This window comes from Mauremys reevesii, linkage group 15 (genome assembly GCF_016161935.1).
Source record: "Mauremys reevesii isolate NIE-2019 linkage group 15, ASM1616193v1, whole genome shotgun sequence".
NCBI lineage: Eukaryota > Metazoa > Chordata > Testudines > Geoemydidae > Mauremys > Mauremys reevesii.
Genome location: NC_052637.1, coordinates 8,597,891 through 8,616,232, shown reverse-complemented (window position 1 = coordinate 8,616,232; position 18,342 = coordinate 8,597,891). Strand labels below are relative to the sequence as shown.

At 44.0% G+C, this 18,342-nt stretch overlaps 2 protein-coding genes across 2 annotated transcripts; both read right to left on the bottom strand.

The window, feature by feature from the left end:
- Nucleotides 1-310: 310 nt before the first annotated feature.
- On the bottom strand, nucleotides 311-1,270 carry LOC120384074 (olfactory receptor 14A16-like). The gene has a single exon (XM_039502430.1). The coding sequence runs from the start codon at nucleotides 1,268-1,270 to the stop codon at nucleotides 311-313; it is 960 nt and encodes a 319-aa protein (XP_039358364.1).
- Nucleotides 1,271-15,832: 14,562 nt separating this feature from the next.
- Nucleotides 15,833-16,792, bottom strand: LOC120383398 (olfactory receptor 14A16-like). The gene has a single exon (XM_039501495.1). It carries the CDS (start codon nucleotides 16,790-16,792, stop codon nucleotides 15,833-15,835), a length of 960 nt encoding a protein of 319 aa, XP_039357429.1.
- Between the last annotated feature and the right edge of the window lie 1,550 nt (nucleotides 16,793-18,342).

Sequence of the window (18,342 nt, the reverse complement as noted above, 5' to 3'; positions counted from 1 at the left end):
GATACCTCAATCAGAGATTATCCCCCCAAAATAAGAAGAGCCAGAGACCTCATTAAGGACTTTGCTATGGGTACTGATTTTATGGGCAAGGTGCTCAGATAGTATGGGGTGGATAGCAGTATATGAACATAGATTCCAATCATATTTACATTGGTGTAAACCTATAATAACTCCTTTTTTCTTGAGTAATGTTTGTCTGGATTATTCCTAGTGTAAACAGCCAATTCTGCATAAACAGATTGAACAGTATTTTCTCCAGGAGGCAATAATGTCATCAGCTGATTATATAAAGAAAGACAGAATGAAATTGTTACCGATGGAGAAATATGGACTTTTTATTCTTAGAGAATAACCTCCAACGTATCAGTTTACTCAGTGCACCTTTGAGCTCTTTGTTTCTCATGCTGTAGATGATCGGATTCGTCACTGGTGGCAACACAGAATAGAGAACAGCCACCATGAGATCCAGACTTGAGGTTGAGCTGGAGGTGGGTTTCAAGTAGGCAAAGGTCCCAGTGCAAATAAACAAGGAGACCACAATGAGGTGAGGGAGGCAGGTGGAGAAGGCTTTATGCCGGCCCTGCTCAGAGGGGATTCTCAACACTGTGGTGAAGATCTGAACATATGACACAATTATGAAAAGAAAGCAGTTTGAGGCTAAGCACACACTAAAGATGAGAAACCCGACTTCACTGAGGTCTGAGTCAGAGCAGGCGAGCTTGAGGAGCTGGGGGACTTCACAGAAGAACTGATCCACCATGTTGCCTCCACAGAAAGATATTGCAAACGTGTTTCCGGTGTGCACTGCAGAGTAGAGAATAACACTGATCCAGGCACTGGCTTCCATTTGGACACAAGCTCTCCTGTTCATTACAGTCTCATAGTGCAGTGGTTTGCAGATGGCAACATATCGATCGTATGCCATGACGGTGAGTAAGGCGAAGTCAGATACAGCAAAGAAGATGAAGAAAAAGACTTGGGCCACACATTCAGAATAGGAAATGGACCTGGTGTTCATGAGGGAATTAGCCATGGATTTGGGGACAGTGACAGAAATGGTGCCAAGGTCTAGGATGGACAAATTCATCAGGAAGAAGTACATGGGGCTGTGAAGGTGGTGGTCTAGAGCTACAACCATGATGATGAGAAGATTCCCCATCATGGCTGCCAGGTAAATCACTAGAAACACCACAAAGTGCAATATCTGCAGCTCCCGAATGTCAGAGAATCCCAGGAGAAGGAACTCTGTTATGTTGGTTTGGTTGGACATTTTCTTTCTTTGTTCATCATGTCCTGCCTGTGGAGGGAAAGACAAGGGCAATGGTCAGGATTATAGTGAGAGACAGAGTGACCCTGATTCCCCTCTCCATAATCTCTCATGATGTGAATGTCAAAGGTGCACAGCATTCATCACTTCTATTGACTGGAGTAGCTAGTGTTCCTCACCGCTCACAAACAGAGCACTACTCTGGTGTGTTATCAGAGGACTGTAAATTGGCATCGCTCTATTAAAGTCAATGTAGCTTGGTCAGTTTACACCATCTGAGGATCTGGCCCAATATGTGGTTTGATCAAATGCAACATGGAGGATGGAACAAAGTACAACTCAAATCCAACAATGTTAGCCAATATTTTGCCCCTTTTGCTATAGAGACCGGGCTCATAATTTGGACATGAATCTAAAATGCCCACACAGCCTGATTCCCACTTTCCTGGGAAATGAAGCAAAGACTTATCTGGAGTCCCACATGGCAGCTCATCTGTGATTATTTCATCCCGACACCACACAGATGGCCTGCTGCCTGTTTACATATTGATTTATGGCACCAAATCGTACCTGCATTTCCATCTCTGGGTGATGATGGGCTAGTAGCATTGTTCAGTTACTGATAGGTTATATTGTTTCCCTCTGCAACTTTAAGTCTGTACTGTGCAGGTCAGTGGCAGTCAGGAGACTTGGGTTCTACACTTGGCTCTGTCACTGACCTTCACCGTGACCTTGGGGCAGTCACTTCTGCCTCTCTTTCCCCTCCCTCAATTTATCTGTCTTGTCTACTTTGAATGTAAACTGTTTTCGGGATGGACTGTTTCTTCCCTGGTGTATGTTCTGTGCACGTGTGGACAGTATTTTTGTTTAGCGGGCAGCAGTGTGGGACAGAGACAGTGATGGTAGAAGAGGAGAGCTGGGTTCTAGTTCCATCAACCTCCTATATGTCCTTGGGTAGGATCAAGATAGACAAGCTTTGTCTGGGGGCTTCAACTGTCTGGGCTTCAGTTTAGAGAGGTTACTATGTTTAAAACATATTCTTTGGGATACCAACTTCGCTACTTACTTAGTTTCACCATCCTCCAGCTACCCCTTTGAATAGGTTGCAGTAGAGGGAATGGGCTGGAAACTGTGGTGTCATTGGACAATATTAATGTTCCCCATGCTGGCTTAAAGCTAAGTTAGATATTTTCTGCTTTATTTCAAAGGAAAATTGAGTTTCATGGAAAGGCTCTGCTAGCTGTAAGAATGAAAACATTTTTATTATGACTAAAATTTTTCAGTTTCCAACAGTTTTAGAATGAAATTGTTTGGATCTCACAACCTCAATGAAAAGTCAATTTTTGCTGATGATTTTTTTTTAAATCTGATCATCTCTAGATGTCTGCATAATTTGATAGTTAAAGTCTTAAAGAGTTCTAATGGCAATTCATATTTCTGATATTAAATTTTCCCTGTACATTAATACTCTCACATATTTAATTGAAATAGAAAACTTACTTTCTCAGACTTTAGAATCACAGGACTGGAAGGGACCTCGAGAGGTCATCTAGTCCAGTCCCCTGCACTCCTGGCAGGACTAAGTATTATCTAGACTATCCCTCACAGGTGTTTGTCTAACCTGCTCTTAAAAATCTCCAATGATGGAGATTCCACAACCTCCCTAGGCAATTTATTCCAGTGCTTAACCAGTCTGACAGTTAGGAAGTTTTTCCTAATGTCCAACCTAAACCTTCCTGGTTGAGGTTTAAACCCCTTGCTTCTTTTTCTGTCCTCATAGGTTAAGAACAGTTTTTCTCCACCGACCTTGTAACAACCTTTTATATACATGAAAACTGTTATCATGTCCCCTCTCAGTCTTCTCTTCTCCAAACTAAACAAACCCAATTTTTTCAATCTTCCCTCCTAGGTCATGTTTTCTCGACCTTTAATCATTTTTGTTGCTTTTCTGTGGACTTTCTCCAGTTTGTCACCATCTTCCCTGAAATGTGGTTCCCAGAACTGGACACAACACTCCAGTTGAGGTCTAATCAGCGCAGGGTAGAGTGGAAGAATTACTTCTCGTTTCTTGCTTACAACACTCCTACTAACATGTCCCAGAATGAGGTTTGCTTTTTTTGCAACAGTGTTGCACTGTTGACTAATATTTAGCTTGTGATCCACTATGACCCCCAGCTCTCTTTCTGCAGTAAACTTTCCTAGGGTGTCTTTTTCCATTTTGTATGTGTGCAACTAATTGTTCCTTCCTAAGTGGAGTACTTTGCATTTATTCTCATTGAATTTCATCCTATTTACATCTGACCATTTCTCCAATTTGTCCAGAACATTTTGAATGATAATCCTATCCTCCAAAGCACTTGCAACCCCTGCCAGCTTGATATCATCTGCAAACTTTAAAAGTGTACTCTCTATGCCATTATCTAAATCATTGACAAAGATATTGAACAGAACTGGACCCAGAACCTATCCCTGTTATGTCCCTCCAGCATGAGTGTGAACCACTGATAACAACTACTCTCTGGGAACAATTTTCCACCCAGTTATGCATCCACCTTATAGTAGCTCCATCTAGGTTGTAGTTCCCAAGTTTGTTTACGAGAAGGTCATGCCAGACAGTATCAAAAGCCTTACTAAAGTCAAGATATACCACATCTATCACTTCTTTCCTATCCACACGGCTTTTTACCCTGTCAAAGGAAGCTATCAGGTTGGTTTGACATTATTTGTTCTTGACAAATCCATGCTGACTGTTACTTATCACCTCATTTGCTTCTAGATGTTTGCAAATTGATTTCTTAATTATTTGCTCCATTATCTTTCCGGGTACAGAAGTTAAGATGACTTGTCTGTAATTTCCTGGGTTGTCCTTATTTCCCTTTTTATGGATTGGCACTATATTTGCCCTTCTTCTGGATTCATCTGGAATCTCTCCCATCTTCCATGACTTTTCAAAGATAATCGCTAATGGCTCAGATATCTCCTCAGTCAGCTCCTTGAGTATTCTAGAATGTATTTCGTCAGGCCCTGGTCACTTGAAGACATCTAACATGTTTAAGTAATTCTTTCCCTATCTTAGCCTCTGATCCTACCTCATTTTCACTGGCATTCACTATGTTAGACGTTCAATCACCACCCATCTTCTTGGTGAAAACTGAAACAAATAAGTCATTAAGCACATTTGCCATTTCCACATTTTCTGTTATTGTTTCCCCCACCCCTCATTAGTAATGGTCCTACCCTGTCCTTAGTTTTCCTCTTCCTTCTAATGTATTTGTAGAATGTTTTCTTGTTACCCTCTATGTCCCAGCTAGTTTGACCTCCTTTTGTGCCTTGACTTTTCTAATTTTGTCCCTACACACTTGTGATATTTCTTCATATTCATCCTTTGTAATTTGACCTAGTTTCCACGTTTTGTAAGACTCTTTTTTTATTTTTAGATCACTGAAGATCTCCTGGTTAAGCCAGAGTGGTCCCTTGCCATACTTCCTATCATTTTTACGCAGTAGGATAGTTTACTCTTGTGCCCTTGGTAATGTCTCTTTGAAAAACTACCAACATCTTCAATCGTTTTTCCCCTTAGGCTTGCTTCCCACGGGATTTTGCCTGCCAACTCCGAGTTAGTTAAAAGGCTGCCTTCCTGAAATCCATTATCTTTATTGTGCTGTTTTCCCTCCCACCATTGCTTAGAATCATGAACTCTTATCATTTTGTGATCATTTTCATCCAAGCCACATTCCACTTTCAAATTCTCAACCAGTTCCTCCCTATTTGTCAAATAAAATCTGGAACAGCCTTCACAACCTCCTCAGGTAAAGAGTTCTACAAGTTGACTGTGTGCTGCGTGAAGAAGAACTTCCTTGTATTTGTTTTAAACCTGCTGCCTATTAATTTCATTTGGTGACCCCTAGTTCTTGTTTTATGGGAATAAGTAAATAACTTTTCCTTATCCACTTTCTCCACATCACTCATGATTTTATATACCTCTATCATAGCCCCACTTAGTCTCCTCTTTTCCAAGCTGAAGAGTCTTAGCCTCTTTAATCTCTCCTCATATGGAACCTGTTCCAAACCCCTAATCATTTTTGTTGCCCTTTTCTGAACCTTTTCTAGTGCTAGTAAATCTTTTTTGAGATGAGGAGACCACATCTGTACGCAGTATTCGAGATGTAGGCGTACCATCGATTTATATAACGACGATAATATTTTCTCAGTCGTATTCTCTATCCCCTTCTTAATAATTCCTAACATCTTGTTTGCTTTTTTCACCGCCTCTGCACACTGCGTGGACATCTTCAAATGACTCCAAGATCTTTTTCCTGACATGTTGTAGCTAAATTAGCCCCCATCATATTGTATGTATAGTTGGGGTTATTTTTTCCAATGTACATTACTTTACATTTATCCACATTAAATTGCATTTGCCATTTTGTTGCCCAATCAGTTAGTTTTGTGAGATCTTTTTGAAGTTCGTCACAGTCTGCTTTGGTCTTAACTATCTTGATCAGTTTAGTATCATCTGCAAACTTTGCCACCTCACTGTTTACCCCTTTCTTCATCTGGTTAGGTGGTCTGCAGTAAACCCCTACCATGATATCACCCTTTTTTTTACACCTTTTATCCTTACCCAGAGACTTTCAACAAGTCAGTCTCCTATTTCTAGCTCAACCTCAGTCCAAGTGTATACATTTTTAATATATAAGGCAACACCTCCTCCATTTTTTCTGTCCTTCCTGACTAAACTGTACCCTTCTATACCAAAATTCCAGTCATGTGTATTATCCCACCAAGTCTCCATGATGCCAACTATGTCACAGTTGTGTTTATTTACTAGCATTTCGAGTTCTTCCTGATTATTCCCCATACTTCTCACATTAGTATACAGACATCTAAGATACTGACTTGATCCCCCTCTCATCCCCGCAGTTCGGTCTTGTCTCTCCCTTATTTCTGCTATAGCAGCCCATGCTCCCCCCAGATTACAGTCCTTCTCCCAGGTCTCCATGTTTTTGACTTACCTGTGGGCTTTGGTCACTTGGCACCGTTGAACCTAGTTTAAAGCCCTCCTCACTAGGTTAGCCAGTCTGTATCCAAATATGCTCTTGCCCTTCTTCTTTATCCCAATTTGCAGTGCATTTGATCTTGCAGTGTTAAGAATCATTGGTTGTTATCTATCTATCTATCTATCTATCTATCTATCTATCTATCTATCTATCTATCTATCTATCTATCTATCTATCTATCTATCTATCTATCTATCCACCCACTGCCACGATTGTTTGGTTTTCTCTCTCTCCTATGCCCCCATCACTGTATTATCCAACAGCTGTTGTTGTGCCCCTTCACTGCATGTTCTGCGTTGCAGCATCTCTCTGCAGTTCCTAGCACAGACGGGTGCTCCCTGCTTTCCTCCTAGGGCAGGCTTGGGTGAGAGGTGATGGACTAATTGGGATCAGGGACTGAAAGCCCCTCCCAGGTCTAGAGCTGATCCCACCTTGTTCAGGCTTCAAACATAGTCACAGCCCAGGATGTCCCTGCTCTGGGGCTAAATAGCTGAATCTTGTCCCTAGGGATGTGAGCCTAGCTCTGATCTCACCTCTGGAGCAAATCACCCTGACAACCTGCACTAGCTTATCCTAACCCCCCCAGAGGGGGAACAGCACCTGCCCTGGATCCCACACGATGGCAGCATCCCTGGAAGGACCCTTGGCTAAAAACAAGACAGGGCTGAGTCACAAGGGGGGTCCCCACAGGATGGCAAAATAAAATATAAATTAGTAGCACAGACATTTGACCTACTATAGCTGAGAGCCTAGTGGCACCAGAGTCTCAGCTGGCCTGAAATGGCCTGTTCCTTCATTAACTCCACATAATCACCTCTGAGTGAGCAGAGATGGTCTTCTCCTGCATTGCACCAGCCACTCTTGGGATGCATTTAGCAGAGGAACCCAGAGCTCAGGCTGTCCTGGCTGCATGAAGTTGGTAACTAGGAGGTCCCAAGAGGCAAACGCTAAAAACTAAGGACCACGTCCTGAGCTGGTGTAAATTGATGGTGTAAAGTTCCATTGACTTCAGAGTAGCAAGGGCTGTTTACACCATTTGGGATCTGGATCACTGGCTGCCATGAAGCTACATCCATTTACACCATTTGGGGATCTGACCCATGAGGCAGTTTCCAATCCATATTCTTTGCCTGTGAAACTGAACCAAAGAAGAGCCAAAAGTTTGTAAGCAGTCTGCTCTTTCCTAGTGCTTTGTCCACTGAGATTAGTTACAAATGTAATTTGTAAGGGTGACAGAGTCATTCATTCTCCCTGGGCAGGGGTGAGCTGGAGATGGTTCCACCGGTTCGCAGAAACCGGTTGTTAAATTTAGAAGCGGTTTTAGAACTGCTTGTTAACTGGCTTCCCTGCAAGGGAAGCTGTCATAAACAGATAGTTAAGGGTTAAGGTCTTTTTAACCTGTAAAGGGTTAACAAGCTCAGTGAACCTGGCTAACAGCTGACCAGAGGACCAATCAGGAGACAAGATACTTTCAGACTTCGGTGGAGGGAAGCCTTTGTTTGGGTTCATTGTTTTGGGGGGTGTTCTCTCTTTGAATCTAAGAAGGGCCAGACGTATATCCAGGCTCTCCAAGCTTCCTGAAATATTATTTTCTATTCAGTATAGTGAGTATTAGAAAGGCGGATTAGTCTTTTGATTAATTTCTGTATTTGCAACTGTATATTTTGCTGGTAGGGTTTTTACCTCTGTTTGCTGTATTTGTACTGATGCTAGCTCTCTAGTTTCATAAGCTGTACCCTGTAAACTTCCATCCTGATTTTACAGAGATAGTTTTTATCTTTTTCTTTAATTAAAAGCTTTTCTTTTTAAGAACCTGATTGATTTTTCCCTTGTTTAAGACCTCAGGGGATTAGTCTGACTCACCAGGGATAGGTGGGAGTGGGGGAAGAGGAGGGGAAAGGTGAATCCCTCTTTGTTTTAGATTCAAGGAGTTTGAATCAAGGTAGTCTTCTCTGACAACCGAGGGAAGGAAAGTCTGGGAGGGGGAATGGTTTATTTCCCTTTGTGTTAAGATCCCAGGAGTTTGGATCTGGGTTCCCCCCGGGAAAGGTTTGGGGGAACAGAGAGTGTGCCAAAACACTATATTTTTGGCTGGTGGCAGTGTTACCAGATCTAAGCTAGGATTTAAGGTTAGAAGGATCCATGCAGGTCCCCATCTTTTGGACGCTAAATTTCAAAGTGGGGAACAAACCTATGACAGAAGCTTTGATGGGCTCTGGCCCGGAAGCCTGTAATTCTTCCTCCCGGCCCCCCGGGGGTGCTGTGTTGCATTGCAGGAGCCATGTGGGCTGCCTCCTGGCCCTGTTGCTGCTGCTCCTTGGACCTCTGGCCCTGGGGCTCCTGCTGCTGCCTGGTGAGTCCCCGGCTGCGTCCCGCTGCTCGGGCTGCTCCCAGCCGCAACCCCTGTGTGAGTACCTGCCCCCACCCCGCCTTCCCTGCCCACAGCCACCCTCTGCCCACAGCCACCCACTGCCACCCCCTGCCTGCAGCCACCCACAGCCGCCCCCTGCCTGCAGCCACCCCCTGCCTGCAGCCACCCACAGCCACCCCCTGCCCGCAGCCAGCCCCTGCCCACAGCCTCCCACAGCCACCCACTGCCCGCAGCTGCCCCCTGCCACAGCCACCCCCTGCCCACAATCGCCCGCAGCCAGCCCCTGCCCACAGCAGCCAGCCCCTGCCCACAGCCTCCTGCAGCCACCCCTTGCCCGCAGCCACCCGCAGCCAGCCCCTGTCTGCCTCACCTGCCCACAGCCAGCCCCTGTTGCAGCCAGCCCGTGTCACACTCCCTGCCTCCAGCTAGCCCTGCCCCATGCCCCTGTCTGCAGCCAGCCCCATGTCCACTGGTGCCCTGCAGTTCCCAGGGCAGTAACCCTGTACACCTGCTTCAATGAGGGGTGGCAGGGAGCAGCTGGGATCCACACATGTGCACACCCTAGGGTGACCAGACAGCAAGTGTGACAAATCGGGACAGAGGGTGAGGGGTAATAGGAGCCTATATAAGAAAAAGACCCAAAAATTGAGACTGTCCCTATAAAATTGGGATATCTGGTCACCCTAGCACACCCCAAGGGAGTGGCGGGGACCCACACATGTGAAAAGGAGTTCATTTCTAGTTCAGGCCCATCTTTTTAAAAAAGAACTTTAGGTAGGGTTAACATACATCTGTATTTTCCTGGACATGTCATGCTTTTCAGTTCTTATATCGCTTTTCAGTTCTTAGAAATTCCTCCCAGGAAAATACGGACGTATGGTAACCCTAATGGTACAAAAAATACACATTGTGGCACATCCCTTAAATCAGAACTTTTTATAGGGAACCGGTTGTTAAGATTTTAGAAGCTCATCACTGCCCCTGGGGACAGAACTTTGGAGGAATTCTGCGTTGCGGAGATTTTCTGTATCTGATCTTCAACTTCTACTGGGATGAATGGCCCAGCTTTTCTTTCTTTCTTTCTTTCTTTCTTCCTCAGTAGTAATATTTATCCTTTCTGCAGAAAACACTAAAATAAAAGGCTCCTTTGGCTGCAGATGCCCTGTTTAAAAATGTGAAATGTATACTAGACATTCGTGTCAGAGAATGAAAGATGAAGGGCCAGATCTCCAGTGGGTATAAATCAGCCCTAGATCTATTGGAATCAATGGTTCAGATCCTCAGCTAGTTCAAACCAGGGTAGCATCGCTGGAGTGAATGGGTCAGAGCCCCAGTTTTTGTAAATCACCTCTAGCTGCCTTGGAGTCAAAGGGTCCAGATCCCCAAACAGCTCTTCTGTAAATCAGTCCCAGCCCCACTGAAGTCGATTAGTTCCTCAGCGGCTGTAAATTGGTATAGTGCTATGGAACCAGGCCAGGTGACATGAGCTGAATATCTGTGCCCTGATGTCTAGCTTCTCATTGTGGACATCACAATCCCATCTCAATGCTCATGGAATATTCCAATAACATGGTTAATAGAAACCTATGAGATGGGTACCCAGCCAGTAAATGAACCGATGAATATTATAACTACACAGGAACACCCCGATAGTGAAGATTGTGCCATGACTTCTGTTTAAAGTTCCACCTCTCTTTAAAAAAAATGATACGCTTAGTCAAATTTCTTTGATATTTAATATGCCTTTGGAGGGTGCAGGGTAGGGCAGGGTAGGGTTAGTGATCTAAATTTGGGGTCATTTGAGCTAAGGGTTGTGTAGATATAAGCCCAGTTACAAGTTTCTAGATTTGTTTATTTTGCTCAGAGCTAGAGCTCAAACTACTGATGTGATGCAGGACAAAATGGTCTCAAGCTGTTGAGTTTTACCCGATGTAAAACATGGCCCTCACTAAATTTTCTCTGAGCTCATGCAGTCCTCCCGCACTGAAAGACCTCAGCAGAATGCGTGGAGGCAGGAAAGCAGATAATGAACACAAGGACAGGAGGAACAAGTGAGATAAGAGGTGGAGGGAGCAAGATGAGAGGTGGCGGCAGCGCGATGAAAGGAGGCAGGATCCAGTGCTCAGGCTACTGGGGGAGTCAAACTGACATGCTCTGGCATGTGGTGGAGCTGCAGGAAAGGCAACCGGAGCACAGACCACTGCTGCAGCCCCTGTGTAACTGCCCTCCCTCCTCCCCATGTTCCATAGCCTCCTCACCCAAATGCCCAAGAACGTGCTGGGGGGCTCCGGGCGACCCAATCTCTCCACCCCAGAGGACTGCCCAAGCAACAGAAGGCTGGCATTCAATAAGTTTTGAAGTGCAGTGTGGCCTTGTCCTTCACTCCCCCTTTTAAACGTCCAAATGCACATTCTACCACCATTCTGCACTTGCTCAGCCTATAGTTGAACTACTCCTTACTACTGTCCAGGTTGCCTGTGTATGGCTTCATGAGCCATGGCATTAAGGGGTAGGCTGGGTCCCCAAGGATAACTATAGGCATTTCAACATCCCCAACGGTAAGTTTCTGGTCTGGGAAGTAACTTCCTTCCTGCAACTGTTCAAACAGACTGGAGTTCCTAAAGATGCGAGTGTCATGAACCCTTCCCAGCCATCCCACGTTGATGTCGGTTAAATGTCCCTTGTGATCCACCAGTGCTTCGAGCACCATTGAAAAGTACCCCTTGCGGTTTATGTACTCACTGCCTTGGTGCTTCGGTGACAAGATAGGGATATGCATTCCGTCTGTCGCCCCACCACAGTTAGGGAAACCCACAGCCTCCTCTCCCCACAGATCTAGGAGATCCACCCGCTCCCATGCAGTCCAGGCAGGTGCCTGTTTGCTGCAGGAAGCCAGCAGGCTCAGCTATATCAGCTCTCCACATCAAGCAAACAGGAAGAACAATTTAAATCTTCCTGTGACTTTGAAAGAGGGGGGGAGCATGCCTGTGTAGCTGGAAGTAGGGCAGCTGAGTTCAAAAATGGTGACCAGAGCAGTAACGGTGGGCATTGTGGAGTACCTCCTGCAGGCCCGTTACAGCGATGTGAGGAACACAGTGTGTACACTGATGTTGTGTCGCGCTATCTATGTTGCAAAAAGCTCTACGCCTCTTGCCAAGGTGGTTTTATTACGTCAGCATAGCAGGAGAGTTAAATCGGCGGGGGGAGCATTGCAGTGTGTACACTGCCACTGTTTTGTCAACAGAAGCTGCCTTTTGTCGACAAAACTGTGTAGTGTAGACAAGGCCACAGTGTCACAGCTAAAGATGAGGTAGAAAACATAGTTTAGCATAAGTAGTTCACACCTATTCCAAGAGACTATTCAAGATGAAGTGTCCCGTTAACACTCCTCCAGTCATAGAACAAAACAAAGCACACAGAAGCCAAAGTGGCAGCTGTGGAATCTTCCCCCTCTACCCTGCCCTGGAAGGACCCTTTCTGTACATAAAAGGAGATTCTCTTCTCCATATCCCTGCATGTTTCCTTAGTAATGGACCACAAGAATTATTGTGGCAAATTATTGCCAATAATGTTGATATTAGTGTGATGGGGAGACATCTTCTGGGAATTGGACAAAGATCCGCAGTGCATTTCATACAGGCTACCATAAAGAAATCAGAAAAAACTAACAATTATTTAACCAGAGTGGAACAGCTTCAAATGGAGTGATTGTGGGAGCCTCACATCAGAATACCCCTAACACTGATACATGGATGGGACACTGGATCCTTTCTCTATGCAAGCCCTTGTCAATTATGATCTCTCTCTCTATTCCATTCATCAGTGTGGTGTCTAAAGTCACTGACACACCAGGTCCCAGAATCCTAATTATTGAAAGAAGACAGCAAAAATGGCAGAACGGTGTCAGAGGGCGCAGCATTAATGTAGATAACCTTGCCCTGACAGTTTACATAAGAGCTGAATTTGTGCTGTTCCTCGCGAGACCCACAGCTCCAAGTCTGGAGACTTCTTGCAAGTTCTCAGATGTGAAATGCCGTAAAATCAAGTGACAGCAATATTTGTATTATTTGTTCATTTGGACTGGTAAGAAAGCCCCAACGCTAGACCTCTGCTCTGTATTGTAAGAATATATGCAAAATACACTGACTTGGTCCACCAAATCGTGGGTAACATTGTCCTTCCTTCAGCATTAAACTCTCCCATTAACCGACTGTAATTTTTCGCCATTAACCAATGGCAAAATTGCCCCCATAAGTCAACTAGAACTTTCGCCTCCTTCAACCACCCATAGACTCCTCTGCTCTCCACTAACCTTACAAATCTGTCCTTCGCCACCCGTAGACTTGTCTACTCTCTACTAATGATAAGATTATCCTCCATTCACCCACCAAAACATTCTCCAGCAGAACCAGCCATAGACCTCTTTGCCCTTCACCACACAGAGTCTTCTACACTTGACAACAATCACTGACCTTCCCTCCTCCTTATTCCCTATTCACAATCCGTACAATTTCCCTTAACCAAACTAGACTTCTTCCCTTTTCACTGGCCAGAAGATCATTCCCCATTCATTGACTTTAACATTCTCCCTCCTCAACCAATGAAACTTCCATATAATTTTCTCATCAACCCAGCCAAGCCCTCAAGGAAAGCTTGGGAGAACAGGTAAGCCAGCAGCCCATCCTGAAGGTTAACAGACTTGGTTTGTAGCTTCAGAAGACAATTCCACTGTCAATGACGCACCACTGGTTTATTCAAGTGCCTCAGCAGATTACTGTTGCCCTGGTATCTACCTTAGGATGAGAGGAGGGACACTGTACCTTGATGTTTTCTAATGAGGCCATAAGAACAAACAAAGCTTGAAAGCAGAGCTGGCCAAAACATGGAATTTCCACTTTGTGGGAAATGTTGCTATTTCAAAATTTCCCTCTAACTGAAAACTGGAGGAGGGGGGTGTTTAAACACACCAACACATGGTGCTTCAGAAACAAAATGTTCTCCACAGGACCCCAGCATCTGCTGAGTGAAATGGACATTCTTGTCACTTTCATGGCTGCTAATAGGAGCAGAATGTGAGTTTCACTCAAGAGCTGATTCCAGGCTCCAAGGCCAGCTGGTTGTCCATATTATGTGACTCAGTGGCCATTTTGGGAAGCCAGCTGGCCTGTAAGTCTGGAAGCCCTGGTGCTCCTGGGCCAGGGTCGTCTGCATGCTGAGATTGCCCTAGAGCCACGGCCCCTGAGAGCCCATACCAAGGTCTTCAAACTTCCTGCTCCTTAGCAGCTCAGCTTGGCAGGCAGGCAATCCATTGCCAATCTGACCTCGCTTCCCTGAAAGTTCATCAAACCTGAGACGTTTCTGTGAATCATTTTGGGTTCTATGAATCAGCATTTTTGGACAAAACTCTGTTTCAATCAGAAATTTTCCATCCAGCTCTACTTGTGTGCTACCCTGTGATTTATCTCTGCCAGAAGCTGAAGTGAGCTACTACTCTGTATCACTGGCAAAACGGAATGAATACAGTTAACTCTTTTTGCATGAATAATAATTTTGCTTTTTCAGGGAATGTGATTCAGCTGAACGTTCCAGCCATGAAGACAGGAACATTTATGGAAACAGTGACATTTAGGCAAATGGGATGGGGGGTTGGTCAGTACATGCAATTGAACTTGTATGGAAGCAAGGGAAGAAACTGGTCTTCCAACTGCACACCATGTTGGTCAACACCTTGGTGATGAGCATGCTGGTGAGCAGGATTTCCAGGTGGGAGAGGTTGATGATGAAGAGTCATAATGGACTGGTAAGTCTAGAGAAGAAGGCCCAGTGATTCTAGCTTTGAGATAAAAAAATTATTTTATGTTAATAATTCAAACTCAAGAAGGGGAGAGTAATTCCAATGCACCAATTGTAAGGCTTTATTTGACTGGGAAAGGAGAGAAATGGAGACAGTGTCAGGGTCTGACACCAGTTTGGTGTTAGCCTTGAGCCCTATCCATATACTTAACCCATATCCAACAGAGAATTAAGCATGAGTTTCCCTTTAAACCTACAATTAAAGTAAAGAATGTGCTGAAGTGGCTGTGGAATCAGGGCCTTTGTACAGAGTATTCCAAGGGAGTGAGTTTGAAATTCATAAAAATGAGTGTTTGGAGCAGACCCTCAGGTGGTAAAAAGTCTCCAAGATCTGTTGACTACAATGGAGCCATGTCAATTTAAACCAGCTGAGGACTGCCTCCTTGATTTTTGAGGATCCCGAGTGTGACACTTCCATTTGTTCAGAGAAATGAAAGAAAGCATGTTAAAAATGTATCCTGTCAAAACAGCTCAAAGTTCAAACACCTAGTATTTTAGGATGAATTGTTTGTAAATGACAGATAGGGTAAGATATAGCCATAAAAATCTTTGTTAAATAATGTTTAATAAGGAGTATTTATAGGAAAATCATGATCTGGACAAAGACAATCATTAACAGGAAAAGAAGCACAATAATTTGCACAATAATCTCCATAGATTATTCATTATCTAGCTAGCTAGCTAACATAATTCACAATCAAATAGAAATTGATCATTATGATTAATGAGGTTGTCACTGTGGGGAGGAAACCTTCAGCTCGCTCAGAAAACCCCATCAGAGAGATGACATAATGGCATTTCCAAGAGAGGGCAAACATCCAAAATCCTGTCTAACCAAACACTCACTACCTCCCCAGGCTTTCCCACCTCCAAAGAAACAAACCAAACCAGCCAACAAGTTAAGCAAAATAAATAAATAAATAAAAATCTGACAAACAAGTAAACAAAAAACACAAAGAACAATTGCATTGATACCTCAATCAGAGATTATCCCCCAAAAATAAGAAGAGCCAGAGACCTCACTAGGGACTTTGCTATCGCTACTGATTTTATGGGCAAGGTGCTCAGATAGTATGGTGGTGGATACCAGTATATGAAGATAGATTCCAATCTTATTTACATTGGTGTAAACCTATAATAACTCCTTTTTTCTTGAGTCATGTTTGTCTGGATTTTTCCTAGTGTAAATAACCAATTCTGCATAAACAGATTGAATAGTATTTTCTCCGGGAGGCAATAATGTCATTAGCTGATTATATAAAGAAAGACAGAATGAAATTGTTACTGATGGAGAAATATGGACAATTTATTCTTAGAGAATAACCTCCAACCTATCAGTTTACTCAGTGCACCTTTGAGCTCCTTGTTTCTCATGCTGTAGATGATCGGATTCGTCATTGGTGGCAACACAGAATAGAGAACAGCCACCATGAGATCCAGACCTGAGGTTGAGCTGGAGGTGGGTTTCAAGTAGGCAAAGGTCCCAGTGCAAATAAACAAGGAGACCACAATGAGGTGAGGGAGGCAGGTGGAGAAGGCTTTATGCCGGCCCTGCTCAGAGGGGATTCTCAACACTGTGGTGAAGATCTGAACATATGACACAATTATGAAAAGAAAGCAGCTTGAGGCTAAGCACACACTAAAGATGAGAAACCCGACTTCACTGAGGTCTGAGTTAGAGCAAGCAAGCTTGAGGAGCTGGGGGACTTCACAGAAGAACTGATCCACCATGTTGCCTCCACAGAAGGATATTGCAAACGTGTTTCCAGTGTGCACTGCAGAATAGAGAATAACACTGATCCAGGCACTGGCTGCCATTTGGACACAAGCTCTTCTGTTCATCACTGTCTGATAGTGCAGTGGTTGGCAGATGGCGACATATCGGTCGTACGCCATGATGGTCAGTATGGCAAAATCTGCTGAAGCGAAGAAGAAGACAAGAAAGACTTGGGCAACACATCCAGAATAAGAAATCATTCGTGTGTTCATGAGGGAGTTGGCCATGGATTTGGGGATGGTGACAGAGATGGATCCGAGGTCTAGGATGGACAGATTCATCAGGAAGAAGTACATGGGGGTGTGAAGTTGGTGGTTGAGGGCTATGGCTGTGATGATGAGAAGGTTCCCCAGTAGGGATGCCAGGTAAAGCACTAGAAACACCACAAAGTGTAAAATCTGCAGTTCTGGAATATCAGAGAATCCCAGGAGAAGGAATTCGGTAATGGTGGTTTGGTTGGACATTTTCTTCCTCAGTATACTGTGTGATGGCTGTAGGGGGAATGAGAAGGACAATGATCAGAGTTAGAGCGACAGTGGGAACGGCCCTGATTCCCTTTCATGTAATATCTCATTATATGAATGTCAAAGGTGCACAGCACTCGTCACTTGCAAAGATGAGGTGTTGTTAGTGCTCCTCACCTCTGACAATCAATCAGTAATGTTATCACATTCGTGTAAATTGGGTCGGCTCATTTAAAGTCAATGGAGCTTCGTTACTTTACTCCTTTCGAGGATTTGGGCCAAGTTGTGCCCTGTTAAAATGCACTATGAAGGATGGAACAAAGTACAATCCAAACCCAACAATTCTTCCAAAGAAGGTCCCTCTGCTGCGACCATCACCAAGCTCAAAGGTTGGCCGTGAAATAGACTAAAATGCCAACACAGCCTGATTCTCAAGTAGACTCACCCAGCATCATAAGTAGCAGCTCATCTGTGATTTTTTTCTACCCCAAACTCTATGCCTAGACGGCCTGCTGCCTGCTTCCAAACTGATTTATGGCACCAACTCCCAGCTGCACTTTGGCCTGCGTGTAACAATGGACTAGCGGCATCCCTCTGTCACCACTATGTTGTATCATTTACTCTGTGCTGTGCCGTGCAGGGGTTGTCAGGACACTTGGGCTCTACTCTTGTCTCTGCCAGTGACCTGCTGTGTGAGCTTAGGCCAGTCATTTCCCCCTTTTCTGCCTCTGTTTCCCCTCCCTACCTCCCTTTCTCTGCTCTGTCTACTAGGACAACTATTCCTTTGGAAGAGAAATTACATAGATGCAGTAGAATAAATGGTTTGAAATTAAGGTCTTATCAGGCAATATTAATGTTCCCCAATTTATTTGAAGTTTAAGGCAGGTTGGAAATTTCAATGGAAAGCGGGTTTTCAGCTAAACAACAACAAATCTCAGAATCTGTCTGCTTTTCTCCAAACATTTTGCGATTGATTTGTAAAGAAATTGAAAACTCAAAATCCAAACATTTTTGGTTTTGTGATAAAAATAATCCAATTTTCAGCAAAAAGTTTTCATTTGCCAAAAACTGAAAAAAAAATGGATTTGAGTTTTTCAGTTAAAAGTCAAAATTTTCCTGAAGGATGGAAAAATTCCAATCAGCAGCAGGTATTTGATTAAATTGAGAGTAAAAGTCTTAACAAGTTCATATTGTAATTCATATTTATCATCTTAATTTTCCCTTGTATGTTGATCCCCCAACATATTTAATTGAAATAGAAAACTTACTGTGCTGATCTTTGTGGATTTTTTTCCCAACGTATGATCCATTCAGCCATCCAGCACCAGGATTCCTTGGTCAATATCGACCAGAATCTAGAAGCTAAAGGCACAGGCATCTGAGAATCCTTTCCCCCTTCAATTTTGAGACTGCTCAGCTAGAACTTGACTCAAACCTCTTGGCTCTGCAGATGAGCTGTGTGTAGCTGGTGCTGAGCATCATCGGCATTAAAGGACAGATGCTGCGGGAAGGTGATTTATTCATGTCTATTTCCTAAGGGCTAGCGGGAC

Excerpts from the sequence above, each read along its gene's own strand:
- LOC120383398 (XM_039501495.1), bottom strand. The coding sequence starts at position 16,792 with ATGTCCAACCAAACCACCATTACCGAATTCCTTCTCCTGGGATTCTCT.
- LOC120384074 (XM_039502430.1), bottom strand. The coding sequence starts at position 1,270 with ATGTCCAACCAAACCAACATAACAGAGTTCCTTCTCCTGGGATTCTCT.